This window comes from Podarcis bocagei, assembly GCF_964188305.1.
Source record: "Podarcis bocagei genome assembly, chromosome: 15".
Taxonomy (NCBI): domain Eukaryota; kingdom Metazoa; phylum Chordata; class Lepidosauria; order Squamata; family Lacertidae; genus Podarcis; species Podarcis bocagei.
The window spans coordinates 14,646,544-14,674,172 of record NC_138141.1 but is presented as its reverse complement, the minus strand read 5'-3'; the positions used below and the strand labels follow the sequence as shown (position 1 = coordinate 14,674,172).

At 48.2% G+C, this 27,629-nt stretch overlaps 1 protein-coding gene across 1 annotated transcript; it reads right to left on the bottom strand.

The window, feature by feature from the left end:
* Positions 1-286: 286 nt before the first annotated feature.
* TIRAP (TIR domain containing adaptor protein) lies at positions 287-9,036 on the bottom strand. Its single transcript, XM_081171851.1, has 4 exons — positions 8,642-9,036; positions 4,599-4,710; positions 3,507-4,106; positions 287-2,580 (listed from the first exon to the last, which is right to left on the bottom strand). Exons 2-4 carry the CDS (start codon positions 4,603-4,605, stop codon positions 2,510-2,512), a joined length of 678 nt encoding a protein of 225 aa, XP_081027977.1. The 5' UTR covers positions 4,606-4,710; positions 8,642-9,036; the 3' UTR covers positions 287-2,509.
* Between the last annotated feature and the right edge of the window lie 18,593 nt (positions 9,037-27,629).

Below are 27,629 nucleotides of genomic sequence, written 5' to 3'. Positions count from 1 at the left end.
TAAGAGGGAAGTCTGGGCTGTTTTTTAGCCAGTCGGAAGCTCTGTGGGAGAATCACCAGAACTACACTCTGAAGTTTTGGTTTGCTTAAAGACTTTGATTTGCCTTGTCAAAAGATGAGGTTTCTACCGTTGCTTTCGCTATTACTCAGTGCTCTGTGTTACACAACGGCCTTCAACTCAGAGAAGCAAAAAGGAACCAAAACTGCTATGGTTTCATAATGGTTGCTAAGCAAAATCATGTTAACGCGCCGTGCTGTCCAGAACATCAGACGACGACACTTAATGGTCTACTCCAAATACATTTACTTAGAGAAAAGTTAAGTGAATGAATTAAGTTTTGACTTAAACACACAAAAACCACATTCTATAACATTACAAAAATAGGCATCGACAGCAAAAAGTCTGCCCTTATTTCTGTTTCTTGGCAAAGTGGCCTGCAAAACAAACTGAACATCCAAATAATACATTGAGACACCCATTCCATAGGCTGTAACAGGGATGGAGAACTTCTGGTGCTAGACTACAGTCTTTGTCATCCTTGGCCACTAGCCATGCAGGCTGATGAGAGGTCCAACACCATCTGGAAGACCACAGGGTCCCCACTTCCTCGGCTAAAATTTGTAGCGGACAAGAAAATTGTTAAGTATTAGATGGAGTATTAACTTTCTTCCCACTCTATCCACTCACTGGCTGATTCATCCAGGTCATGTGGTAGGGAAGAAATGCAGAACGCAGCTTATTTTCATCCAGATTTGCATGTGGTGGATTGAAGGAGAGGTCAAAATAGATTAAACATGTCAGGGGTGGGGAATGTCAGGCCTGGGTGTCCCCAATGTGGCCCTCGCCTCTGTCTGGCCCTAGAATTTGCTCCAGGCCACACCCCTGACTGCCTCTCCCTCACAGCCCATGTGTTTTTGCTTGGCTCAACTGTGTCCTTGAGCTCTGATAATGCCCCTTTTATTGCCTGGATGGAGGATAGAGAGGGGTGTGTGGGAGAGTCTGTAGAAACTAGCTTAAAGGTGACATTTTCGTTTACTGCTCCTTCCACTTTTTCCAGTGTGGTGTAGTGGTTAAGAGCGGTAGTCTCGTAATCTGGGGAACCGGGTTCGCGTCTCCGCTCCTCCACATGCAGCTGCTGGGTGACCTTGGGCCAGTCACGCTTCTTTGAAGTCTCTCAGCCCCACTCACCTCACAGAGTGTTTGTTGTGGGGGAATGAGGGAAAGGAGAATGTTAGCCGCTTTGAGACTCCTTCGGGTAGTGATAAAGCGGGATATCAAATCCAAACTCCTCCTCTTCTTTTTCTCTCGCCCTGCCCACCGTTAAGACATGGCCTTCAGAAGGCTGCCTAGAAGGGAATGTGGCCTTTGAGCTGCAAAAGTTTCCCCACCTATACAATCTTGAACAGCAGCATAACAAGGTCATTTGGTCTTGGTCTACATCAGGGTGGTCCAAGCTTTCATACCAACTGGGCTGCAAGGATAATTCGACATGGAACCGGCAGGTCACACACTGCCTTGTTGCACAGTGCAAGGAGGGTGAATAGAGCAAGGCCAAAATTTGACACCTCTCCCAGCCCTCAAACTGCCTTTCCAATGCGCTGGGCTTTGGAAAGGAGGTGCAAGGCTCTGACAGGGTCCTAGACCCCTCCTACCTCCTTTCCAAAGCTGGGAGTGTGTGCTAACTAGCCTTTGGGAAGGAGGCAGGAAGATGCTAGGACCGTATCAGAGCCCTCACGCCCTCCTTTGGGAAGGAAGCGAGAGGGGAGGGGGTTCAAATGTTGCCGAAGGCTGCCAAAAAGGGCTTTGAGGGCCATGGGTGGCCCTCAGTACACGTGTTGGACTGCCCTGGTGTATATTGTAAACGTCAAGTGAAAAAAATGAATGTGCCTTCAACCCAAGCATGACAGATAAGGTCCAAATTTCAGATACAGTTTAGCAGTCAGGCCTATGATGAAACCTTGTGCCAGATAAGACTTCTTTCCAATTTCTGGCTAGTCACAAGCTTTCTGGAGGATTCTGGGGCAAAAATCCTTCATTGAGGGAGACCCAAACTTAAAAATAGAAGAAACTCAAGTGTTTGTTTTTGGGGGCGAGAGAAGCTAAATTGGGCACAATGAGAACCTGGCATCTACAATGGGCACAAAATTACTGTTGTGGCAAAGGGTGAGAAATTGGGGGCTGAGGGAATGGCATGGAGGGCAGGGCTGGCAGGCTGGCACTGTGAACTGGAGCAGCTCACACTTCAATATTTTCCAGCACGGCCCAAGTGTTAATATTAGTGTCCCTATGATTGTGGTGGGCAGAACTAACACAATCATTCCAGTAAGGACTATCAGAGCATAAAGCACACCAGACTGATAACCAGTTTGTGCTCTTTCCAGACTGTGAACTGCAAGCTAGGATGGGATCTGCCCTTCAAACGGTGTGAGAGGCCAGGTCCGCTAGAGAGAGAGAACACCATGAAGACTTCTTCACCAATCCCAGATGCACAACAAGATGTTCCTTTGGCTCAGCCTTTATTCTGTTGAAGGATGTCCAGTTCGCCTCTTCTGCTTGTGTTCTGACAGAGCTCCTGAAGATCTGAGAGAGAGACAAAAGCTGTTAGGAGCTTTGAACCAGACAATTATGAAACCTCAGACAACCTTCACCCATTCATAAAAACTCCATGGTTAGCACCCACTAACCAGGCATTGCTTTCTAACATTTTGCCACAAGCAGTTGCATCTATTGGCTTGCAGGGCTGTGCATAGGAAGTTGTCTTAAACCAAGGTGGGACACGGGTGGCGCTGTGGTCTAAACTACTGAGCCTAGGACTTGCCGATCAGAAGGGGGAGCTGAGGCAGTTATGACAGAGAGGAGAGGGGCAGGGAGAGAATAGGACTGTCAGACAAGTGAGGATGAAGAAATTGTGGTTGTGAATTTGTGGAGTATAACCAATGCGCTGTCAGGCTTCAGGGAATCAGCTTCCTCCCCACCGTGGCAGTAGATACGCAGAACAAAGGAAAATGAGTCTTCTTACCAGTTAGAAACTTTAATGATCACAGCGAGAGAACAAAGAACCCATCTCCTAGGAATGGCGGTGCTCCCAACTAAGAATTCCACCCCCTTACGTCCCTATCATCCTCGTCACTCCTACGTCTTGTCACCTGAGCTTGTACCCTCTGTGCTTTCTGTTCTGCCACTTTCTCAGCTCTTTTTTACCTTGGAGAGAGCGGATGAATGCTTTCCAGAGACAGTGAATCTGTTAACTCTCTCTCTCTCCCAGTCTTTCTTCTCTTAGCTGTTCCCCATCCAGTATTTCCCAGCTTCTGCCTTCTGAACTATGCCCCTCTACAAACCACTATTCCAAATCTATACTGTCCTCCTGCTCCTGGGAATATTCAGGATCCTGATCAGGAGCAGGAGGAGGCTCCCACCGTTCTTCCTCAGTGAAACCCTTCTCAGCACGGTCCCTGACATGCACCCACGGAAATGGGTAAGCTGCTAAGAAGCCCTCTCTTACTTACAGCGCAGCACCGTCTCTCTGATTTGCCTGAAGCTGGTCTCTTGGAGCATCACGCTGATGTAATAGAGGCATCGGAGCTCCCGGGGATAGTCTTTGCGGTCCATGTCCTTCAGCACCGGTATGGTGCGCCCATTCGCCATGGGCGCCTCCGTCAAAGCCTGGTGCATTTGGTAACGGCACCAAGGATCCTTGAGGAAGTTGGGCGTGATGAGCAGCACCCAGCAGTGGCTGTTCTGGACGGCGTCGCACAGCTCCGTGACGATGGCACCCCCCGGGGCAGAGTCCCGGGGCTGGAGGAAGCAACGGAAGCGTTCTGGTTGGCTCTCCAAGTAGGAGACCAGCTCCTCCACAAACCCAAGGTCGCCCTCGTTGTGGCAGATGCACACATCATACAACTTGTTCCAGCGGGCGCTGCCTGAGATGCTCACGCTTACCTGGGAGGCAGAGGGCACCTGTTTGGGGCTGGCTGTCGAGTTGCTTGTTGGGGTGCTGGAACTACTCAATGGAGAAGGTGAAGGCGAATGTTTAGAAATATTGTTCAAGTGGCATTTTGAGGAGTTGGAAGTGTTTCTGGACTTCTGCAGAAGCGCCTTGAACCAGCCTGTAAAGTCACCAATTCAGAATCAGGCTAAAGTGAACAGCGGGCAGCAGAGAGAGATCTAACCAAGACAGAGCCATGTAATGGTTTTAATTTTTTGATCAACCGGTCATTTCAATGATCGTTTTGCCCTTTCTTTATGGTATTTTACATTTTATTGTCTTTATCGTTGTATATATTGTGATCTTAGTGTGTGTACACACAGAGATATAAAATAAAAACAGATACAGTGGTACCTTGGTTTAAGAACAGTCCGGTTTAAGAACAATTTGGTTTACAAACTCCGCAAAACCAAAATAGTGTCTTGGTTTAAGAACTTTACCTCGTTTGAAGAAAGGAATCCGAATGATGGAAGGGCACCGGCGGTGGGAGGCCTCATTAGGGAAAGCGTGCCTCGGTTTAAGAATGGTTTTGGTTTAAGAACGGACTTCCAGAATGGATTAAGTTCATAAACCGAGGTACCACTGTACACACAAATGACTTTGACATACTGACCTGCCATCCCAGTAGCAAGACTGTCTTCTAGGGACGGACTGGTCAGTTCTGGCTCGCAGCCGTTTTGCGTGTGTTCATTCACAAGGCTGTTCCATTCCGTTTCCACATTGATCTGCAATAAAATAAAATAAAAATGCACAAAAATTATCATTATTTCTGTCCATGCTTTAACCAAAAGTTATGAATTTTTGTATGCTATTTTCACTATTATATGCCCTTTGAAAGGCACTTGATCTCGGTATATGAGTTTTTATATGCATGGGTTCCAGAACTGCACTGTGAAATTCAAGGAAGTGTGAATTTTGAAGGGTGCCTGGGTTTTGATCTGTGCCGTTTCAGAAAGTGAGAATTAGTGGGTTTGCCTTTAAATGTGACCTGAATCAAATTTCTCCCCATCACTATTCAAAGCAGAACTTTATTGCTTGTCTAAACCTCCCACCCCACCAAACCAGCTACTTCAGCCAATTCCTACATCAGGGATGAGCAACCTGTGGCCTTAGGGCTGTCTTGGCCGTTTCAAAAGACCCCTGGAAGCAATTACCGTATTTTACGCTCTATAGGATGCACTTTTTCCCCTCCAAAAATGAAAGGGAAATGTGTGTGCGTCCTATGGAGCGAATGCAGGCTCCTTGGCTTCGCGGCAACGTGCCTGTCCTGGAAGCCGGAGGAGGAACAGAAGGGTCTCCTTCTGTTCCTTCTCCAGCTTCGCTGAAGGGCGCTGCGCCTTCTCCCTCTCTGCGCAGCACCTTTCCTGTGAAGGAGGGGCGCTGCACAGAGAGAGAGAAGGCGCAGTGCCCCTTCAGCGACGCATGTGTCCTGGTTTCTGCTTTAGCCCTGCGCAGCCTCTTTGGGCAGGGGGAGCCTTCATCCCGCTGCCCTGAAGAGGCTTGGCGCGGTTACCCCAGAAGCCAGAACAGCCACACGGTATCCCAGAAGCCAGATCCCTCTTGCTGTTCTGGCTTCTGGGGTCCAGAGTAATTTTTTCTTGTTTTCCGCCTCCCAAAACTAGGTGCGCCCTATGGTCCGGTGCGCCCTATGGTGCGAAAAATACGGTAGTTCAGACCTGAATGCTGGCAAGACAAATGAGCTAATCCATCCAATTCACTGGGCAGGGAGAAAAGTGTGGGCAGGGAGAAAAAGATCTGGCCCCACCCACAGTTGTCTTTGGTCTGCCCACTGCTACCACATGGCTCCCTCGGGTTATACCCCACCCAAAGGAATGCAGTCCTCAACAAGCTTGCCCCCTTACCTACACAAAAACAAGCAGCCTGCAATAGGGGTGGGCAGTATGCAACCTATGGGTTATCTTTTGCTGTCAGGTCATTTTTAGTGTGTGTGTCAATTCCCAATTTTCTGTTTTAGACTTCCAGTTGCAGAGAAGAGTGTACAGTCATACCTCGGGTTAAAGATGCTTCAGGTTGAGCATTTTCAGGTTGCGTCCCGCAGCAACCCAGAAGTAATAGAATGGGTTACTTCCGGCTTTCACCGCTCACGCATGCACAGACGCTCAAAATGAGGTCACGTGCATGTGCAGAAGCAGCGAATTGCAACCCGCGCATGCACGGGTTGAGTTATGCGCAGGTTGCAAACGGTGCTCTGGAATGGATCCCGTTCGCAACCAGAGGTACCACTGTACTGCAATAAAGTCTAAAGGTTCAGGGGGGAAAGGCAAATTACAAGCCCCACACCTCTCCGTACTAGCACAGCAGCTTGATATTTAAAAAATAAATATCATAAACCAAAATCTTAACAACTCACAAACAAATAAATCCTACATGCCCACACTCCTGTTTATGGTGGTACCTCGGGTTAAGTACTTAATTTGTTCCGGAGGTCTGTTCTTAACCTGAAACTGTTCTTAACCTGAAGCACCACTTTAGCTAATGGGGCCTCCTGCTGCTGCCGCGCCACCGCCGCATGATTTCTGTTCTTATCCTGAAGCAAAGTTCTTAACCTGAGGTAATATTTCTGCGTTAGCGGAGTCTGTAACCTGAAGTGTATGTAACCTGAGGTACCACTGCACTCAGCATCCAGCATGCTCCCGTTGCTGATTTGGGAAGAGGTGTGCCGTAGGATGGCTGATGTCGGCAGGTAAAGACATGGCTGAGCCAAAGAGGGCTTGCAAGCACCACCAATCAGCTGATCAGCACCACCTCCAAAGCACAGGACCCTTTTTGGACACCACAAGAAAACCCAACATTTCACAGGCGAAAAATTGATGATGCTCAGAAACCTGCCCCTCAGTGTGCTCTCAAACTAATAAAACACAGGGGGGAAGCATGCTGGACACCCCAAAGGACAAAAGTCCCCCTTCTTTTATTTTTAAAAAGAGGGCCAGGGGTCCTTGGGAAGAAACAATGTGGGAGGGGTATCTGGGGCAACATGTTGGGGCCCCCAAGTCTGAATGCAGCAGACTTACTTGGGTGTAGGCTTCACAGGCTGCAAACGCATCATACATTTAAAACACCTGGCTTCCCCAAAGAATGCTGGGAAATGTAGTTTACCCCCAGAAAGATACAATTTCCAGCACCCGAAGCAAACTACAGTTCCCAGAACAGAAGTCATGTATGTAATTTATGTATGTGATTTATATGTACAGATTGAATCGGTTGGGATGCGGGTGACGCTGTGGGTTAAATCACAGAGCCTAGGACTTGCCAATCAGAAGGTCGGTGGTTTGAATCCCTGCGACGGGGTGAGCTCCCGTTGTTCGGTCCCTGCTCCTGCCAACCTAGCAGTTCGAAAGCATGTCAAAGTGCAAGTAGATAAATAGGTACCGCTCCGGCGGGAAGGTACATGGTGTTTCCGTGCACTGCTCTGGTTCTCCAGAAGCGGCTTAGTCATGCTGGCCACATGACCTGGAAGCTGTACGCTGGCTCCCTCGGCCAATAAAGCGAGATGAGCGCCGCAACCCCAGAGTCGTCCGCGACTGGACCTAATGGTCAGGGGTCCCTTTACCTTTATTACAGATTGAATTAATTAATTAATTAATTAATAATGTCTTTTAAATGCATGGTGTGTATGCAGCCTTGGTAGACCTACTTTTAGGCAAACATGCAGAGAATTGCAATGTTGTAAGATTTTCATTTTATGACTGTTATAAATCTGCTTCCAAGGAAAAGTTTAAAAACTCTTATCTAACATCGAAGTGCATCAGTTTGCATTCCAAGGCATGCATGGGGGGGGGGGGGTTAAGAGCAGTGGAGTTTTAGAACTGTGTAACCAAACTGGTGCAATCCGTTATTTTATAATTAAAGTCAACAGTAGTTTTGCTATATGGAGGGGGGGGGAGCAAGTGCTGCAACCAGATTTACCCCCATCTGGCTGCCTTGTGTCACCATCCTATCTCAACCCTGAACTACTTCTGTTCCGTCTAAAAAGAGAACAGGCTTCTCCCCCCCCCCCCACCGTGGACCCGTTTAAGTAAATGCACACGACTAATATCGGTGCATTGGTTTCAGTGGGTCTGCTCTGAGCGAGTCGACTTTGAGCAGAACTTCGTTGGTTACAAACCACTGCATTTAAACGGCGCGGTCTACGATCGCGGCACAAAAAATTTAAAAAGCCAGGAAGAGAGGCCAAAATTGGTTTGGAGTCCCCGTCGCCCGCCTGGGCGTGGAAGGCAGCGCTTGCAAAGGCTTCCTCCGGCATTTTGCAACTTTATTTAGGAAGTAGCTGCTCAAACCGCTGCTCAAACCGGAGGCATCGACGAGAAACTGCGATCAGAAAGAGAGAAGGGATGGACGGACCCGCAGCCGGAGCCCTATGCAAGTTTACTACGGGAAAAAGGGGCAGTCTAAAATTCGATGGGGCTTACTCGCAAACAGGGGTGCCAACTTGAATAAAATATTGGGGGGGCGCTAAGCAAGCCCTACCTTGCATAAATCGACGTAGTGCACGGATACCATTTGAATGCCAATAAACTTGGGGGGCCCTCAAATATTTTATTTTGGGGGGGGGCGAAGACCCCTCTGCCCCTAGGACCTTGCTCCTATGCTCTCAAGCAAGGGCGCACAGCATCCTAGCTAGCCGGATTAACCAACCTTTCCTTCTGCAAGTAAGATCGGGCCACAGCGAAGCTGCGTAAAATCTTGCCGCGACGGTCACAATTCGGCCCGGTTCACTTTCCTTCTGGCGATCGAGGAGCCGGGGCGAAGCAGATCCCCTCCGAAGTGGGCGCGATCGATCGGTCCCTGCTGCCTCCGGAGGAACTTGCCGGGGCTACTTCCCTCTTCGCCTTCGTGCCAAGGACCTCTCGGGTGCCCCCTGACGCTGCTTTGTTTTGGGGGGTTTTTTGTGTGCAAGGAGGAGGATCTTGTGGCGCTTTGCAAGTTCTCCAGATGACTCGAAAGCGCCTTTGCTGGATCGCTCCCCGGCGGCACCTCGCTTGCAAAGGTGCTCTTCTGCGGGCGGCCCAAAACAAAAAGAAACTGAATTGGTAAATGCACACGCAGGAGCGTAACCGTAAGGCGGCTTAGAGTAGCGCTCAGACGCACGCCTACATGGAAGTAAACTCCGTTAAACTCCTTCCGAGAAAACACGCCCAGGAGGCTGGACTTAAGGTTGCGATTCTGTATACCCATTTTCCTGGAAGTAGGCGGCCCCTCTGAACACAATGACTTGGCGGGCAAGGCTAATAATGCCTACTCAAAAGTAAGTCCTATAGAACCAGCAAATGGTGTTAGGATTGCAGCCTTACTTCTGAGTTAGCACTTATAGGATTACACTATTGCTACTTGCCGTTCTTGGAAGTTCCGGGGCGATATAATAATAATAATAATAATAATAATAATGGGTCTGCATAAAAGGCGGATCTACACGGATCCTCATGGATCCTCCACTTTTTAAAAAATAATTCCAACAAATGCAGTGTCAAATCACACCTAGAAGGCACGCCTACAAACTGGACTATAAAAAACGTGGATCCAACACTTTGCCGCGCTGCAGTACCATAAAAACATGGATCCGAGGCACGGATCCTCATGAATTCATATGATTTTTATATTGAAACAAAATAAAAACACCATGCTACTGTAGACCACATCTTAGTCTGTAGGAGGAACCAAAAAAATCACGCATCCACTGTTTCGTGGTGCCGCAATGGCGCAAAAACATGGTTAAAAAACACGGATCCTCATGAATCCTCATGATTTTTGCACTAGATCAGCCCAAACTCACTTTCAAATTACACATCATGTCCAGGTGCACAACATCCACCACAGAAATCACGGATCCATGGCTTCCTGGCCACTCCATGGGCCAAAAACGTGGTTTTCAAGACCAGATCCTCATGGATCCTCACACTTTCTACATTGGACCAACCCAAACTCACTGTCAAATCACACAACATAGCCAGGGGAACAACCTACACCACAAAAAACTCAGATCCACGCCTGCCTGACCATGCCCTGGCCCAAAAACGTGGTTCCGAAGCACGGATCCTCATGAATCCTTATGATTTTTGCACTAGATCAACCCAAAGTCACCATCAGATCAAACATCATGGCCATGGGCACAGCATCCACCACAAAAATCACGGATCCACGGCTTCCTGGCGAAACCGTGGCCCAAAAACGTGGTTTTCAAGCACGGATCCTCATGGATCCTCACGCTTTTTGCATCGGCCACCCCAAACTCACCGTCAAATCACACATCATGTCCAGGGGCAGCGCCTGCACCACAAAAATCACGGATCCACGGCTTCCTGACCATACCGTGGCCCAAAAACGTGGTTTTGAAGCACGGATCCTCATGGGTCCTCATGCTTTTTGCATTGGGCCACCCCAAACTCACCGTCAAATCACACATCATGTCCAGGGGCAGCGCCTGCACCACAGAAAACTCGTATCCACGGCTTCCTGGCCACTCCAAGGCCCAAAAGCCAGTGTGGTGTAGTGGTTAAGAGCGGTAGTCACGTAATCTGGGAAACCGGGTTCGTGTCTCCACTCTTCCACATGCAGCTGCTGGGTGACCTTGGGCCAGTCACACTTCTGTGAAGTCTCTCAGCCCCACTCACCTCACAGAGTGTTTGTTGTGGGGGAGGAAGGGAAAGGAGAATGTTAGCCGCTTTGAGACTCCTGAAGGGGAGTGAAAGGCGGGATATCAAATCCAAACTCTTCTTCTTCTTCTTCTTCTTCAAAAACGTGGTTCCGAAGCACGGATCCTCATGGATCCTCACGCTTTTTGCATCGGCCACCCCAAACTCACCGTCAAATCACACATCATGTCCAGGGGCAGCGCCTGCACCACAGAAAACTCGGATCCACGGCTTCCTGGCCACTCCATGGCCCAAAAACGTGGTTTTAAAGCACGGATCCTCATGGATCCTCACTCTTTTTGCATTGGGCCAACCCAAACTCACTGTCAAATCACACATCATGTCCAGGGGCAGCGCCTGCACCACAAAAAACTCGGATCCATGGCTTCCTGACCATACCGTGGCCCAAAAACGTGGTTTTGAAGCACGGATCCTCATGGATCCTCACGCTTTTTGCATCGGGCCAACCCAAACTCACCGTCAAATCACACATCATGTCCAGGGGCAGCGCCTGCACCACAGAAAACTCGGATCCACGGCTTCCTGGCCACTCCAAGGCCCAAAAACGTGGTTCCGAAGCACGGATCCTCATGGATCCTCACGCTTTTTGCATCGGCCACCCCAAACTCACCGTCAAATCACACATCATGTCCAGGGGCACAGCCTGCACCACAAAAAACTCGGATCCACGGCTTCCTGGCCAATCCAAGGCCCAAAAACGTGGTTTTGAAGCACGGATCCTCATGGATCCTCACGCTTTTTGAATTGGGCCAACCCAAACTCACCGTCAAATCACACATCATGTCCAGGGGCACAGCCTGCACCACAAAAAACTCGGATCCATGGCTTCCTGACCATACCGTGGCCCAAAAACGTGGTTTTGAAGCACGGATCCTCATGGATCCTCACGCTTTTTGCATTGGGCCAACCCAAACTCACCGTCAAATCACACATCATGTCCAGGGGCAGTGCCTGCACCACAGAAAACTCGGATCCACGGCTTCCTGGCCACTCCATGGCCCAAAAACGTGGTTCCGAAGCACGGATCCTCATGGATCCTCACGCTTTTTGCATTGGGCCACCCCAAACTCACCGTCAAATCACACATCATGTCCAGGGGCAGCGCCTGCACCACAGAAAACTCGGATCCACGGCTTCCTGGCCACTCCATGGCCCAAAAACGTGGTTCCGAAGCACGGATCCTCATGGATCCTCACGCTTTTTGCATTGGGCCACCCCAAACTCACCGTCAAATCACACATCATGTCCAGAGGCACAGCCTGCACCACAAAAAACTCGGATCCATGGCTTCCTGACCATACCGTGGCCCAAAAACGTGGTTTTGAAGCACGGATCCTCATGGATCCTCACGCTTTTTGCATTGGGCCAACCCAAACTCACCGTCAAATCACACATCATGTCCAGAGGCACAGCCTGCACCACAAAAATCACGGATCCACGGCTTACTGACCACTCCATGGCCCAAAAATGTCGTTTTGAAGCACGGATCCTCATGGGTCCTAATGCTTTTTGCATTGGGCCAAACCAAACTCACCGTCAAATCACACGTCATAGCCAGGAGCAGAGCCTGCACCATAAAAATTATGGATCCACGGCTTCCTGGCAGCGCCATGGCCCAAAAAGGTAGTTTTGAAGCACGGATCCTCAAGGATCCTCACTCTTTTCGCATTGGGGCTCCCCAAACTCACCATCAAATCACACGTCATAGCCAGGAGCAGAGCCTGCACCATAAAAATTATGGATCCACAGCTTCCTGGCCACTCCATGGCCCAAAAAGGTAGTTTTGAAGCACGGATCCTCAAGGATCCTCACTCTTTTCGCATTGGGGCTCCCCAAACTCACCATCAAATCACACGTCATAGCCACGGGCACAACTCACAAATCATGAGTTGCACTACAAAAATCACAAAAATCCCCTTACCTGCACTGTTAATGTCACCACTGCAATATTATTATTAGAGCTGATAGGAGAATATATGACTACCGTATTTTTCGCTCTATAGGACAACTTTTTACCCTCCAAAAATTAAGGGGAAATGTGTGTGCGTCCTATGGAGTGAATGCAGGCTCCTTGGCTTCAGCGATAGCAACACGAAGCCTCCGAAGCGCAGAGGGAGCGCTCCCTCCACGCTCCAGAGGCTACGCGTTGCTTTCGCTGAAGCCTGGAGAGCGAGAGGGGTCGGTGCGCACCGACCCCTCTCGCTGTCCAGGCTTCAGGGATAGCCGCCTGAAGCCTTTGGAGCACAGCGCAAGTTCCTGCTGATCTCCGAAGGCTTCTGGTAAGCCGCCTGAAGCCTGGAGAACGTGAGGGGTCGGTGCACACCGATCCCTCTTGCTCTCCAGGCTTTGCTTCGCTGGAGAGGCACTGCACAATGTTTCCTCTCTGCGCAGCGCCCCTTCAGTGAAGCTGGAGGAGAAATGGAAGGGGCTCCGTTTCTCATCCCGCTTCGCTGAAGGGGCGCTGAGCGGAGAGGGGGAGAATTTTTTCCCCCTTGTTCTCCCCCTCCTATGGTTCGGTGTGTCCTATAGAGTGAAAAATACGGTATATATTGTACCAAGATATGGTTCATCTTCAAGAACAGATCAAATACATGCCAAAGTATTAAAGAGGAGAAAAAATATGAAACTGCTTACATACTGTCAACTAATATCCAGATTCAAGAAAGACTGTATGGCAAACATACAGTGAAAATCAGTGAAAAGATAGAATCTGAGTCCATCATAACAGAGTTCTACCTTCTGGGTAAAATTTATAAACTATTACTCATATATGACACCAAGCCCGAACAAGCAAAACCTTATATGACAAAATGGATGCAAAAATTTTAAGAGCAGTTCACAGTAGAACAGTGAGAACAATTATGAATAAAGGAATAAAATTTACTGCAAATTAAGCCCTAAAACAAAATTGGTACAGTGGAACCTCGGGTTGCAGACATAACCCGTGACTGAGGCACGTCCGCAACCCACAGCATTCGCATCCTGAAGCGCCACGTCTGCACAGGCACTGGTGCAATTTGGCGCTTCTGCGCATATGAAAGACCCAGTTCTCTGAGTGCATGTTCTGGAAGCTGGGCAATAGGGGCAGTACAGGATTCCTTTTGGTATACTGACCTCCCCGCTGCACCAAGGATTCCCTGCCCGAGCTGCTTCAGGTCATCGCGGATGTTCTCCTGGAGATACCTAGTTTGGTTGTCCTAGGGGATTTTAACATCCATGCCAACATGACCTTACAAGGGGCTGCTTGGGACTTCGTGGAAAGCATGGCCTCCATGGGGCTGTCCCTGAATAAGTTTGGCCCAACTCATAGTCACGGACATGCCTTAGACCTAGTGTTCACCAATAGTGACATGGGTGATATGACACTAGGTAAAAGTGAAACAAAAGAAGTGCCATGGTCAGATCACTTCCTGGTGCAAATGGACTTCTCCGTGACCCTTCTCCTCTGCAGGGAGGTGGGACCAATGCGGATGGTCTGCCCCCGCCACTTAATGAATCCAAATGGTTTCCAGAGAGTGGTAGGGCATGCTTTATCCCATGTTGATGGCCTTTCAGCTGATTCCCTGGTGGCCCGCTGGAATGTGGAGTTGATCAGGGCTATCGACTGTCTGGCTCCGAAGCGCCCTCTCCGACTGCATGGAGCCCTGACAGCCCCATGGTTTTCTTTGGAGCTGCGGGTGAGGAAACAATCGCTGAGACGGCTCGAGTGCCAGTGGCAGAAAACTCATTCTGAATTGGACCAGACACAGGTTAGAGCTCAATGTCGAGCCTACCAAGTGGCGATAGCAATGGCGAAGAAGACTTTCTTCACCGCCTCTATAGCATCTACAGAAAATAGTAGCAGGAGACTCTTTCAGGTGGTTTGCAATTTAATGGAACCACCTTTACCACCGGGGCCTTGTAAAGACCCCAAGACCTCCTGCAACGATTTTTCAAATTTTTATGCAGATAAAGTTGCTCATATTCGGAAGGAGGTAGACACCACCGTGGGAGCAGGGTCGGGGCGAGAGAGTGCTAGAGCCCTGTCTGGTCAAGTTGCATGGAATCAATTTCAATCCGTTACCCCCGAGAATGTGGACAGGCTGCTTGGATGCGTGAAACCAACCACCTGTCTCCTTGATCCTTGCCCATCCTGGCTAATAAAAGCAAGCCGGGAAGGGCTGGGCAATGGGCTCTGCGGGGTGGTGAATGCTTCCCTCTGTGAGGGGGCATTCCCAGACCAGCTGAAAGAGGCGGTCATTAAACCGCTTCTTAAAAAAACATCTTCAGACCCGGCCAGTATGGCCAACTATCGCCCAGCCTCAAATCTTCCATTCTTGGGCAAGGTGATTGAGCGGGTGGTTGCTGAACAACTCCAGGCACGCCTGCAGGATGCAGACCATTTGGATCCCTTCCAATTGGGATTCAGGTCTCCTCATGGGACTGAAACTGCCTTGGTCGCGACAATCGATCATAACATCCTTCTGGACCGTCTAGAGGAGCTGGGAGCTGAGGGCACTGTTATACAGTGGTTCTGCTCCTTCCTCCTGGGCTGTGTCCAGAAAGTTGTGGTGGGGGATGAGTGTTCAGACTTACTTGTGGGGTGCCTCGGGGTTCCGTCCTCCCCTCCATGCTTTTTAACATCTACAGGAAGCTGCTGGGAGAGATCATCAGGGGGTTTGGGCTTGGTGTCCATCAATATGCGGATGATACCCAACTCTACCTCTCTTTCAACTCAGAACCAGTGAAGGTGGTGAAGGTCCTGTGTGAGTGCTTGGAGGCGGTTGGAGGATGGATGGCAGCTAGTGGATTGAGGTTGAATCCTGACAATAATGAAGTTCTGTTCTTGGGGGTCAGGGGGTGGGCTGGTGTGAAGGACTCCCTGGTCCAGAATGGGGTAACTGTGCCCCTGAAGGGCCAGGTGCACAGCCTGGGAGTCATTTTGGACTCACAGCTGTCCATGGACGCACAGGTCAAATCTGTATCCAGGGCAGCTGTCTACCAGCTCCATCTGGTACACAGGCTGAGACCCTACCTGCCCGGAGACTGCCTCACTAGAGTGGTGCATGCTCTTGTTATCTTCCGCTTGGACTACTGCAATGTCCTCTACGTGGGGCTACCTTTGAAGGTGACCCAGAAACTACAACTAATCCAGAACGCAGCAGCTAGTCTGGTGACTGGGAGTGGCCACCAAGACCATATAACACATGTCCTGAAAGACTTACATTGGCTCCCAGTACATTTCTGAGCACAATTCAAAGTGTTGGTGCTGACCTTTAAAGCCCTAAACGGCCTCGGTGCAGTATACCTGAAGGAGCATCTCCACGCCCATCATTCTGCCCAGACACTGATGTCCAGCACCAAGGGCCTTCTGGTGGTTCCCTCACTGTGAGAAGCAAAGTGACAAGGAACCAGGCAGAGGGCCTTCTTGGTTGTGGCGCCCGCCCTGTGGAATGTCCTCCCATTAGATGTCAAAGAGATAAACAACTACCTGACATTTAGAAGACATCTGACGACAGCCCTGTTTAGGGACGTTTTTAATGTGTGACTTTTTAATGTATTTTTATTTCATTTTTTGGGAAGCCACCCAGAGTGGCTGGGGAAACCCAGCCAGATGGGCAGGGTACAAATATATTTGTAGTAGTAGTAGTAGTACTTTGTAGGATTTGATAATCTTTATAGGTCTTTTAAATTTCTAATCTATCTATCTATCTATCTATCTATCTATCTATCCCCTCCCCCGTTTCCCTTTCTGTACTTCCTTATCCTTATAAAATTGAATATATATATATTTTTAAAATTTACGGCTCCACAGTTTTCTGGGTCGCCCCATATTCATTACCCAACCACCTATGCTGCTCATGGCCAGATCACTTTGGGGCACTGCCATGCTGTAAAAAGATTCTCATGAAGCAAAGATCCCCATGGATCCTTAGGTTTTTTATGTTTGGTCACCCTGAAATCAGTATCAAATCACACATGATGTATATGACCACAGAACGAACCACAAAAACCACAGAGCACAGCTAAGGAACAAACACTATATTAAATACTTTAATCCTCATGGGCCGGCATGATTGTTAAATGGACTCCACCAAATTATATTGTAAGATCACACCAATGTCCATGGAATGACCGAAATACAAACGCTATCTGAAATGGTTCTGCATTAGCAAGAACATTGAAATAAAATGACATTCATATTCATAGCTTCCATTGTGAAGAACTGCACCTGGAAATTTTTGACACTGCTAAACCTCAAGAATGTCCAAGGCAGAGATTGTGATGATCTTACCTGTGAATGTAAATTATCAAACCAACTAGATGGAGACCACCAAAGTAACCATGAAAAACAATCACCTGTCTTGCGTCAATTCAGCTACAAATGGTTTTGGGACAAAAGTTGGTTGCTTTGCAGGGGTAGTAATTATAAATGGAGGTTTAACTGCAAGTTTTTTTGAGAACAGATTTTGTCAGTGCAAACTTTGAAATAGGGGGTTTCCAACGTGGTGCCCATGGGAATCATGTTGCCTGCTGACAGCTTTCCTGGAGTCCACCACGTGTTTTTAGAAAAAGAACAGGATTAGTGGTGAATTGTGCCCAGCATGACTTCAGATTGTTCATAGTACATTTGATTGACTACAGGCGCATATGAAGGGGCAGCGGGGTGATGGTGCCCCAGGGTGCCATGCTGGGGGGAGAGTGACAGTAAGGTCGCTGTACTGGCTGCCGCTCTTGCAGCAACTGTACAGGCAGCCCCTCTCGCAGCGACCGTATGGGCCATACGGGCAGCTGCTCTCGCGGCGACTGTACAGGCTGCTGCTCGCGTAGCGTCCGTACAGGCAGCTCCTCTCACGGCGGCCGTACAGGCTGTATGGGCAGCCGCTCTCCTGGCGACCATACGGGCAGCCATGCATGCACAGTCCGTACAGGACATCATCCAGGACTTGTTACCATATTATAGCTGCCACAAAATCTATCGGCATGCCACCAGAACCAGGGAAGCCTTGCCAGTTGCAGCTCACACAGTTGAAGTGAAATAAAAGACAGAAGAGTAGATCAGGAAGAAAGTTCCCCATAGTGCAGGAAAAGATAACAGTAGCTCCAGCATCTGATTCAGTGCAGGCTGCTGAGGGGTTTGACTCCTTAAGATCACCAACTGACTATGAGACACCTGGAAAGCACTCAGCCTCAGATGACCTCCACTCCAAAAGGTGGGAAAGAGGATTTGACAGTGACCGATATTGATTATTTTGATAGCAGCCCCATATTCTCAACACAAAGTGAGAAGTGTTTGGACAAATCACTGATTTGTACATCAGTTCCCCCATGGCACAACTGTACCTTCCCCACACTCAGTCTACAAACCATGGGACTTTGGTTCAGTTGGCAACATCTGTGTGTATGACTATGACATAAACACACTGAAAGGATCAAACTGGATAAATGATCGCATAATAGATGCCTTTCTTGCCTCCAGGGTGATCATGGCCAAAGAGCTAGGTCACAATGGAACAACTTTCCCACTTACCGTACTTGCCACTTCATGCAGATATGTCAAAGATTGCCAGTGCAAGCTCTGAAGAACTGTTTGAGATTTGGAGTGCTAAAGAAAGATGTTTTGATTATTCCAGTAAATGACAGAGAAGTCCACTGGAAACTGATAGTAATCATTTTTAAAAGGAAGACCATGCTCTATCTAGATTCCAAACATGGATTGAACCACTCTGTGATTGATGCAATAACATCCTTCTTAGCATGTCTGTATGAGATGGATTCAAAATATCCCTACAGTTTTGCGGCTGATCATTTTTTGCACCAACTGATATACCCAGGCAAGGTACCGTAATTCCAGTGACTACGGTCCTTTCACATGTACCATTGCCCATCTGATTGCTTCTGCTGCCCAATTACAGTTCATACAAAAGGATATGGCTGCCATTAGACCCTGGATTGCAAAAGAAATAATACAGTACTGTGGGAAAACCTATTTTGAAGGACAAGACAAATATTTTCAAGTGGAAATTGATGCTGTTCCTCCCAAGAAGAGACAAATCTTGAACGAGAGTTACATTACTGTGTCTCGATCATGCCCAGAGGGATGGAAGGATACACTAGCCTATTGCTCAGATATCCTTGTTTGAAGGCTGCTGGTCACTATGTTTCTTGAAGGAAGGGTGCAGGAGGCCCAGTGGTGACCTAACTATGGCTTACTGTGAAGGAAACTGCAAGGACTGGTACCACTGCTTTCGCATAGGCATTGATTCAAAAGATCTTCCAGAGGTTTTTGTGTGTCCAGACTGTCAATCCACTGTGGCCAAATAGATTTTGAAACTGCGAACTGTCATATTCCACAGGTTGGTATAATACAACAAAATCCAAACATATAGTTTTCATCATCATGGCAGGGATGGTCCTTTTCCATAGAATTCTTATTTATGGAGTTAGTTTTTATATCCTGCTTTTCTCTACTTGAAGGAGTCTCAAAGTGGCACCTTGTGAGGTAGGTGGGGCTGAGAGAGTTCAGAGAGAAGTGTGACTGGCCCAAGGTCACCCAGCAGCTGCATGTGGAGGAGCGGGGAAGCGAACCCAGCTCACCAGATTAGAGTCCACCGCTCTTAACTACTACACCACAGAAACGTATCTCTTAAAACTCTGGAGCAAGCTGTTCAGTTCAGCCTCATAGTGATACTGATTTGTGGAGGGAAGGTTGGTGATGAGCAAGATCTGTTCCCATTTCCCAACACAGAGACCATAGAGCAGTTTCTTTTGGGGGCTGAACCTGCAGAGTGTTTCTGTTCAGAATTTCCGTGGCAGAAATTGGCTAAGTGCCTTTATAAACATTCAGCTTCTCAAATCGAACCCCATCATGAAACTTTCAGGTGTAGCTGTTGGAGGTGGAGGGCAGAGAAGGTGCTAGTCCTTACCTCCCTCCTCCCAGCCCCATGATCAGTTGCCCAATGGGCTGAATTTCAGGGCTTTTGCATGTAAAGGGCAAGCTTGTTCTTTACTTGTTTAGACTCTTTAAACTTGGAAACAGATATTTGGCTCCATGACCAAAATGACCAAAAGGGTCAGCTTCTAGACGACTGGAAAGATCATAATTGTACTTCCCCTACCCTCAGCCCTAACTCCGTTGAGTATTTTTTGTTATGAGACTGAGTGTTTGGGGCTGATGCTGTAGCATTCTTGTCTGGGGGCTTGATGGAAAAACAGAAAAGTGACCCTCACCTAACTCTCCAATGCCCTTCAACAAGAATGCTGTAGGAAATATTGCTAAGCCCAAAGGGAGGCAAGAATTTGCTTCAGCTCACATTGTTAATGGCAGAGCAAAAGCTATGCGTGTGTCATTCTCAATCAGTCTACCTTCAGGACTGATTTTAGAACCCTCTTATATCAGGCCACATGGTCACTGGAGGTGGCCCCATCATGCAAACATGACTATCCACACAGGGACCATCTATTTTTGTTTTTTTTCCCCTGATACTGGATTTTAAGTTACAGTTACATCTTTTAAAACAGCTGTCAGTATATCACACTGTATTCCACTTGCCTTCCAAAGGAACACGTGGCTCTCCCCACATAGCGGGTTAGGTTGAGACTGCTGATCCAAAGTAATCAGTAATTTTTACGGTAATTACAATCCTGCTTTCCCTTGTACCAGCTTACCTTGACTTCAGTAAGGCCTTTGAAAAGGTCCCCCATGATATTATTGCAAAACAACTAGTAAAATGTGGGCTAGACAAAGCTACTGTTAGGTGGATTTGTAATTGGTTGATGGGCTGAACCCAAAGAGTGCTCATCAGTGGCTCACCTTCATCCTGGAAAAAAATGACTACTGGGGTTCCACAAGGTTCTGTCCTGGGCCTGGTGCTATTCAATATTTTTATAAATGATTTGGATGATGGAATAGAGGGTGTGCTAATCAAATTTGCAAATGACTGCAAACTGGGAGGGGTTGCTAATACACCAGAGGACAGGGTCAGAATTCAAAATGACCTGAATAGCCTAGAGAGCTGGGCCAAAACCAACAATATGGAGTTCAATAGGGAGAAATGTAAGGTACTGCACCTGGATAGAAAAAGTGAAATGCACAGGTGGGGGACACTTGGCTTGACAACAGTACCTGTGAAAGGGATCTGGGAGTCTTAGTCGACCACAAGCTGAATATGAGTCAACAGTGTGATGTGGCAGCTAAGAATGCCAATGCAATTCTGGGCTGCATCAATAGGAGTATAGTGTCTAGATCAAGTGAAGGAATGCTACCACACTATTCTGGTTGGTTGGTCAGACCACACCTGAAATACTGTGTCCAGTTGAAGAAGGATATTGTCAAGTTGGAGCATGTCAAGAGGAGGGTGACCAAAATGTAAAAGGTCTGGAATTCAAGCCCTATGAGGAGAGACTTAGGGAGCTGGATTTGTTTAATCTAGAGAAGAGAAGATTAAGGAGTGACATGATAGCCATGTTTAAATATTTGAAGGGATGTCATGTTGAAGAGGGAGCAAGCTTGTTTTCTGCTGTTCTAGAGACTAGGATGCAGAATAATGGATGCAAACTATAGGAAAAGAGATTCCACCTGGGCGTGGTAATCCAGTCAGGGAAAAAGGGAGGCATACTATGTTTAGGGCACCGTTTCCAGCCCCTTCCCCTTTTCGGGGTGAGCATAGTGGATCCTAAAAAGGGCTGCTCAGTCATGGATACAGCTGCTGAGCTGCTCAACGGCCTCATTCCTTGAGTCAGAACGACTGACCGCCCATGTGTCGGTTCATGACTAGGGGCTTCACATTCCTGCCACAGTAGCCATTTAGTGATGGCCATGGGGGGAGGGTTTGGGGGGGTTGGGTTTGGTTTTTGGAAGACGCCTGTGCGTGAATTTGTTTTATGTGTGTAGATTAGTGCACGCTGACCAACGCACAGTCTTCGCAGTAGGGCTCTGTTCTGATGGCATGAGTAGTCACGACAAACTGGTGGATCCTATCTGCTGCAGCCTTCATCCGCCTTCAGAGCCGTTGTAACACACTGCTTGTTATCACCCGCCTGTTCCGCCGTTGAGGACTTCTTGGATCATTCTTTGTCTAACTCCTTCCCTGTTATGTACTAAGCTTGAATCCTAGAACAATAGGCAAGTAGGATCCTAGAATGCAAGAACTGATTGGCTTGCAGGAAAAGACCATTCAGGCTCCAGGAGGGAAGCAGAATCAGCTAGTCAGACGGGACTCATTGTGTAAATAATGTATATAAAAGCCTGAGGTTTGGGGGGGGAATTCAATCACTGTTTTACAAGCTGCAATAAAGAGCATGAAATCACTAAAGGACTCTGAGCATATTTAATTTTCTTTGACCTTACCACCTTGGGTGACCCTGCTGGGAGTACGAGATTCCCAATGGCTTCACTCACAAGGGTCATAGGAATGTGCAAGCCCACTCACCATGACAAGTGAGAGAACTGAGATAGATTGCACCGAGCCCTGGTTCTCATTAGACAAAGCGTTCCACCAAAAAGGCTCTGGCTCTGGTTGAGGACAGCTGGATATGTTTTGGGCCAGGGACCACCAGTAGGTTGCTGTTAGATGAGCGTCACACTCATGGGGGGTGTATTGGAAGATAATTCCCACAGATAAGAAAGGTCACAGACTGTTTAGGGCTTTAAAGATTAGCACCAAAACATTGAACCTGATTCGATACTCCACCTGGAGCCAATCCAGCTGATGAACAACCAACTGAATGTGGGCTCTCCACAAAGTCCAAGTAAGAACTCATGCATCTGCATTTTAGACCATTTGGAGTTTCTGGAGCAGTCTCAAGGGTAGCCCTGCATCTATCTCTCTCACTCTCTCTCTCTCTATCACATTTATACCCTGCACTCCCCGGCTCAGGTGTACAGCAAGTTAAAGTAGTCTAGTCTGCAGGTGACCACTGCATGGATCACCATGGCTAGGTTGGAAAGGGACAGGTACGGTACAGATCTCCTAACCTGACATAGATTCAAAAATTCCAGTTTGGCTACATTTGTGACCAATGCCTCCATAGAGACAGAAGCATCCAGGATCACACCGGGACTCCTGATAGCGGCTACAGGTGACTATTCCGCCCCATTAAGAGCTGGGAGCTGGCAAACCAAACTGAAATTATTATGGCCCAGCCATTGGACGCCCATCTTTAATGGATAGAGATTCAGCCGACTCCGTTTCCTCCATCCCAGCACACCCACCTAAAAATTGGCCAATATATCCAGGGTAGCATATGGCAGTAGATCCATGATGTTTGTGGTCAGATCTGTGGTTTTGTACAAGATATTTGAATAAAGGGTGAATTTGGGGTTCCCCAATGCAAAAAGTGTGATGATCCATGAGGATCCGTGCTTCAAAACCACGTTTTTGAGCCATGGAGTGGCCAGGAAGCTGTGGATCCGTGTTTTTTGTGGTGCAGGCTGTGCCCATGGCCATGATGTGTGATTTGACGGTGAGTTTGGGTTGGCCAATGGAAAATGCATGAGGATCCATAAGGATCCATGCTTTGAAATCACGTTTTTGGGCCACGGTATGGCCAGGAACCCGTGGATCCGAGTTTTTTGTGGTGCAAGCTGTGTCCCATGGCATGAAGTGTGATTTGACAGTGATTTAGGGGTGGCCCAGTGCAAAAAGTGTGAGGATCCACGAGGATCCGTGCTTCAAAACTACATTTTTGGGCTACGGTGTCGCCAGGAAGCCATGGATCCATGATTTTTTTGGTGCAGGTTGTGCCCCTGGCCATGATGTGTGTTTTGATGGTGAGTTTGGGCTGATCTAGTGCAAAAAGCGTGAGAATCAATGAGGATCCGTGCTTCAAAACCATGTTTTTGGTCCACGGTGTTGCCAGGAAGCCGTGGATCCGAGTTTTTTGTTGTGCAGGCTGTGCCCCTTGGTATGATATGTGTTTTGACAGTGAGTTTGGGTTGGCCCAATGCAAAAAGCATGAGGATCCATGAGGATACGTGCTTCAAAACCACGTTTTTGGGCCATGGTGTTGCCAGGAAGCCATGGATCCGTGATTTCTGTGGTGTAGGTTGTGCCCCTGGCCATGATGTGTAATTTGATGGTGAATTTGGGCTGATCTAGTGCAAAAAGCATGAGGATCCATGAGGATCCGTGGTTCAAAACCATGTTTTTGGGCCACGGTATGACCAGGAAGCCGTGGATCCGTGATTTTTGTGGTGGATTCTGTGCCCCTGGCCATGATGCTTGATCCGATGGTGATTTTGGGCTGGTCTTGTGCAAAAATCAACAGGATCCATGAGGATCCATGCTTTGGAACCACGTTTTTGGGCCACGGTATGGCCAGGCAGGCGTGGATCCGAGTTTTTTGTGGTGTAGGCTGTGCCCCTTGGTATGATATGTGATTTGACAGTGGGTTTGGGTTGGCCCAATGCAAAAAGCGTGAGGATCCATGAGGATCCGTGCTTCAAAACAACGTTTTTGGGCCACGGTATGGCCAGGAAGCCGTGGATCCTATTTTTTTGTGGTGCAAGTTGTATCCCTGGCCATGATGTGTGATTTGACGGTGAATTTGGGCTGATCTAGTGCAAAAAGCGTGAGGATCCATGAGGATCCGTGCTTCAAAACCACATTTTTGGGCCACAGTATGACCAGGAAGCCATGGATCCATGATTTTTGTGGTGCAGGCTGTGCCCCTGGGCATGATGTGTGATTCATCAGTGTGTTTGGGTTGGCCCAATGCGAAAAGTGTGAGGATCCATGAGGATCCGTGCTTCAAAACCACGTTTTTGGGCAGTGGTATGAACAGGAAGCTGTGGATGCTAGATTTCTTTGGTGCAAGTGGTATCCCTGGACATGATGTGTGATTTGACAGTGAGTTTGGGCTGGCCCAATGCAAAAATGTGAGGATCCATGAGGATCTGTGGTTCGGAACCACGTTTTTGGGCCACAGTATGGCCAGGAAGCCGTGGATCCGTGATTTTTGTGGTGGATGCTGTGCCCCTGGCCATGAAGTTTGATCTGATGATGACTTTGGGCTGATCTTGTGCAAAAATCATGAAGATCCATGGGAATCCATGCTTCAAAACCACGTTTTTGGGCCACGGTATGGCCAGGCAGGCATGCATCCGAGTTTTTTGTGGTGGATGTTGTGCCCCTGGCCATGATATGTGATTTGACAGGGAGTTTGGGTTGGCCCAATGCAAAAAGCGTGAGGATCCATGAGGATCCGTGCTTCGGAACCACGTTTTTGGGCCATGGAGTGGCCAGGAAGCCGTGGATCCGAGTTTTTTGTGGTGTAAGCTATGCCCCTGGGAATGATGTGTGATTTGATGGTGAGTTTGGGCTGATCTAGTGCAAAAAGCGTGAGGATCCATGAGGATCCGTGCTTCGAAACCACGTTTTTGGGCCACGGTATGGTCAGGAATCCGTGGATCCGAGTTTTCTGTGGTGCAGGCTGTGCCCCTGGGAATGATGTGTGATTTGATGGTGAGTTTGGGCTGATCTAGTGCAAAAAGCGTGAGGATCCATGAGGATCCGTGCTCCAAAACCACGTTTTTGGGCCATGGAATGGCCAGGAAGCTGTGGATCCGAGTTTTTTGTGGTGCAGGCAGTGCCCCTGGACATGATGTGTGATTTGACAGTGAGTTTGGGTTGGCCCAATGCAAAAAGAGTGAGGATCCATGAGGATCTGTGCTTCAAAACCACGTTTTTGGGCCACGGTTTCGCCAGGAAGCTATGGATCCGTGATTTTTGTGGTGCATGCTGTGCCTCTGGACATGATGTGTGATTTGACGGTGAGTTTGGGTTGATCTAGTGCAAAAAGCGTGAGGATCCATGAGGATCCATGCTTTGGAACCACGTTTTTGGGCAATGGAGTGGCCAGGAAGCCGTGGATCTGAGTTTTTTGTGGTGCAGGCAGTGCCCCTGGACATGATGTGTGATTTGACGGTGAGTTTGGGGTGGCCCAATGCAAAAAGCGTGAGGATCCATGAGGATCCGTGCTTCGGAACCACGTTTTTGGGCCTTGGAGTGGCCAGGAAGCCGTGGATCCGAGTTTTCTGTGGTGCAGGCTCTGCCCCTGGACATGATGTGTGATTTGACGGTGAGTTTGGGTTGGCCCAATGCAAAAAGCGTGAGGATCCATGAGGATCCGTGCTTCAAAACCACGTTTTTGGGCCACGGTATGGTCAGTAAGCCGTGGATCCGTGATTTTTGTGGTGCAGGCTGTGCCTCTGGACATGATGTGTGATTTGACGGTGAGTTTGGGATGGCCCGATGCAAAAAGCGTGAGGATCCATGAGGATCTGTGGTTCGGAACCAAGTTTTTGGGCCACGGTTTCGCCAGGAAGTCGTGGATCTGTGATTTTTGTGTTGCATGCTGTGCCCATGGCCATGATGTTTGATCTGATGGTGACTTTGGGCTGATCTAGTGCAAAAATCATGAGGATTCATGAGGATCCGTGCTTCGGAACCACGTTTTTGGGCCAGGGCGTGGCCAGGCAGGTGTGGATCCGAGTTTTTTGTGGTGTAGGCTGTGCCCCTTACTATGATATGTGATTTGACAGTGAGTTTGGGTTGGCCCGATGCAGAAAGCGTGTGGATCCATGAAGATCCGTTCTTGAAAACCACGTTTTTGGGCCACGGTTTCGCCAGGAAGCCGTGGATCCGTGATTTTTGTGGTGGATGCTGTGCCCATGGCCATGATCTTTGATCTGATGGTGACTTTGGGCTGATCTAGTGGAAAAATCATGAGGATCCATGAGGATCCGTGTTTTTTAACCATGTTTTTGCGCCCCTGCGCCCCCCCGAAACAGTGGATGCGTGATTTTTTTGATGCTTTCTACAGAGTAAGACATGGTCTACAATATCATGGTGGTTTTATTTAATTTGAATGAAAAAATCATATGAATTCATGAGGATCCGTGTAGATCCGCCTTTTACCTTTTTCCATAATAATAATAATAATAATAATAATAATAATAATAATAATAATAATAATAATTTATACCCCGCCCTCCCCAGCCAAGACCAGGCTCAGGGCGGCTAACGCCCGATATAAAACAAATTGATTGAAATACAACTTAAAAACAAGATTAAAATACAAGATTAAAACATTAAAATATTAAAATATAGCCTCATTCAATGGAAACTCAAATAAAAAACTTTTTGGGGCATGAAAACGTCAAGTCTTCACCAAGGCTAACTTTCCAAACTGGTCCAAATTTTTTAAGGAAAAAATCCAGAGGGGAAAAAACAAAACAAAACTGAAAAGCGATGCATTTCAATCGCCTTTCACCCCGCCTTCTTTTTGGGAGTAGCATTTTAAAGCTCCTCTGGCATCCCTCCGCCCCCTTTTTCGGTGGTTAAGTGCAACCGGTTGCCGCGCATCTTTAATCAGAAGTACGTTCCAATGAGGCCAAATGGACCGGCTCCGATGTGTGCTTCGGGCTGCAGCTGCAAAGTCTGCAGCGGTGAAAAGAAATGGCAATCCTATTTTGTCTAGCAAATGGAAAAGAGTAAATTCCATTCCAGGGTGTCATTACAAGTGATCATCTAACTCCCCCCCCCACAAACCCCCCCCCCCCATTGCATTCAAAAAACACGGGCTCTCTTTCACACGAGACGTTGCGGCTGCAAGTCTGCAGGGGAGATTAAGGAGTACAAAAAAAGTATTGGGTGTATACAGTGGTATATTTCCTAGTAAAGCGGTTTAAGATCAAGCTGGTAAGGCTACGATCCAGAGCACGCTTACCGAGAACTAAGGCTCCATTGAACTCAGCGGGATGTACTGTCGCGTCACTGTGCCTAGGACTGGGGCATAACCCCGATTTGCACGGCACGTGTGAATACTACTCATGCCCGATGACTCTCGAGTAACGGGCGGGAGCTCCGTTTCTTTAAACCAACCCAGAGAGATCGAGTATGCGGGTGGGGCGAGGCTGCAGTAGCAGGAAGTCACGCCCCAGAGTGACAGCGCGCAGTTGTGTAACTTCTCGGATGCTGTGAGGTTGGGCA